The following is a 1,728-nucleotide window of genomic DNA, read 5'->3' as shown; positions in this document are numbered from 1 at the left end:
GCTGCAATGTGCCATGCGCAAAACCTCTGTATCTGGTATGAATCATTCCCACTTGACTTCTTAGATATATCTGAGGCACTTTTGATGGAATCTCTCCAGCATTTTTATGTGACGCTTGTAAGTGGTCCATGTTTCACTTGAATACAGAAGTGCAGACGATAAACACGATTGATAGATACTGATTTTTGTCTGCAGGGTAATGCTTCTATCCGCCCATACTCGCTTTTCGAGCTTTCCAAATATAATAGTTCCCTTCCCAATTCGATAGTACATCTGTGCATCAAGACTACCATCTCTTGACAGTGTGCTTCCTAGGTAAACAAAGGTGTCAACGACTTCTAGCCTTGTTCCATTCGCAAAAATGTTTGGTTCAGGATGTTTGTCCTGGTACGAGAGTAAACATTACTTTAGTTTTCCCCAAACTAATTGTGAGTCCGAAATGTACACATTAAATGTTGCATATCACCCTCTGAGTGTGCCAACAAATCAGCATCATCAGCATAAAGTAATTCTCTAACAAGTATTTTGAAAGTCTTTGCTTTGCAGTTAAACTGAGTCAAATTAAAAATACGACCAGATGTCCGAAATCTGATTCCGATTCCCCTGTTGCGATCCTTGAAAGCATACCAAAGTAATGCAGCAAAATAAATGGAGAAAAGTTTAGGGGCAGGAATATCTCCCTTTTTGACACCGTTGTCCTCCGAAAATTCATGAGATAGCTCACCATTAAAGACTATCTGAGCTTTCATGTTTCTATATAGTTCCTTAAAAATTCTCACAAAATGTGTTGGGCAACCAAGTTTACACAAAACAATCCACAGTGCCTCCCTGTTTACCATGTCAAATGCCTTAGTTAAATCTATGAAAACCTGGTATAGTAGCATTTATTCCTCTAAGCATTTCTCTTGAACCTGCTTCACAGAAAATATCATGTCCATTGTTCTTCGCTCAGGTCTGAAACCACACTGTTCTTCAGGAATCCCATGTGGACGCACATTCTCAACAAGACGATCTGACATGATCCTTGAAAGTATCTTCCCGGTATGTGCCAGAAGAGTTATCCCTCTAGAATTATCACACACTGCTTTCGGGCCCTTACCCTTGTGTACAGAGATTAGAATGCCATTTATCAATTCTTGTGGCACAGAAGATTCATTCCAAACTCGAGTTATCAGGTTATGAATTTCAAACGAAATACGATCCTCACCTACTTTCAGTATTTGAACTGGAATACTATCCAATCCAGGAGCTTTATCTGATCTCAGTTTACATAATGCCAGATTTACTTCTTCAATGGAAGGTGTATCATCCATATCACTCTTTGCGGAATGTTATTTATGATGTCCATGTTCACTACAGATGGATTGTGGAAAAGATCTGCAGAGTGTTCTCTCCATCTATTCATTATTCGAAGAGGATCTTTAATAACCTCATTTCCATCTTTTGACTTCAAGGGAACATATGATGATGAAGATTGCTGTCCAAAAGCTTGCCGCAATAAACTATAGAAACTTTTAATATCATTCCTGTCATAGGCTGCCTGTACTTCCTCAGACAAATTTCTCCACCAAGTGTCTTTAAGCCTCCTGAGTTGTTTTTGCAAGTCTGCTTTCTGAGACTTTTTAGTTGCACTTTCTTCTTAACGTTTGGGTCAAGAAGCTTTTCATGAGTGGACGTCTTTGTTGCTAAAAGCTCATTTATCACTGTATCATTGGAATCAAACCAGTC

At 39.0% G+C, this 1,728-nt stretch overlaps 1 protein-coding gene across 1 annotated transcript; it reads right to left on the bottom strand.

Moving 5' to 3' along the window:
- Positions 1-884: 884 nt before the first annotated feature.
- Positions 885-1,313, bottom strand: LOC115224564. Its single transcript, XM_029795491.1, has one exon. It carries the CDS (start codon positions 1,311-1,313, stop codon positions 885-887), a length of 429 nt encoding a protein of 142 aa, XP_029651351.1.
- Between the last annotated feature and the right edge of the window lie 415 nt (positions 1,314-1,728).

The sequence above is a fragment of the Octopus sinensis genome, linkage group LG2, assembly GCF_006345805.1.
Source record: "Octopus sinensis linkage group LG2, ASM634580v1, whole genome shotgun sequence".
Taxonomy (NCBI): Eukaryota; Metazoa; Mollusca; class Cephalopoda; order Octopoda; family Octopodidae; genus Octopus; species Octopus sinensis.
Note: the sequence above shows the minus strand (reverse complement) of the source record. Positions and strands in the feature narration are given on the sequence as shown.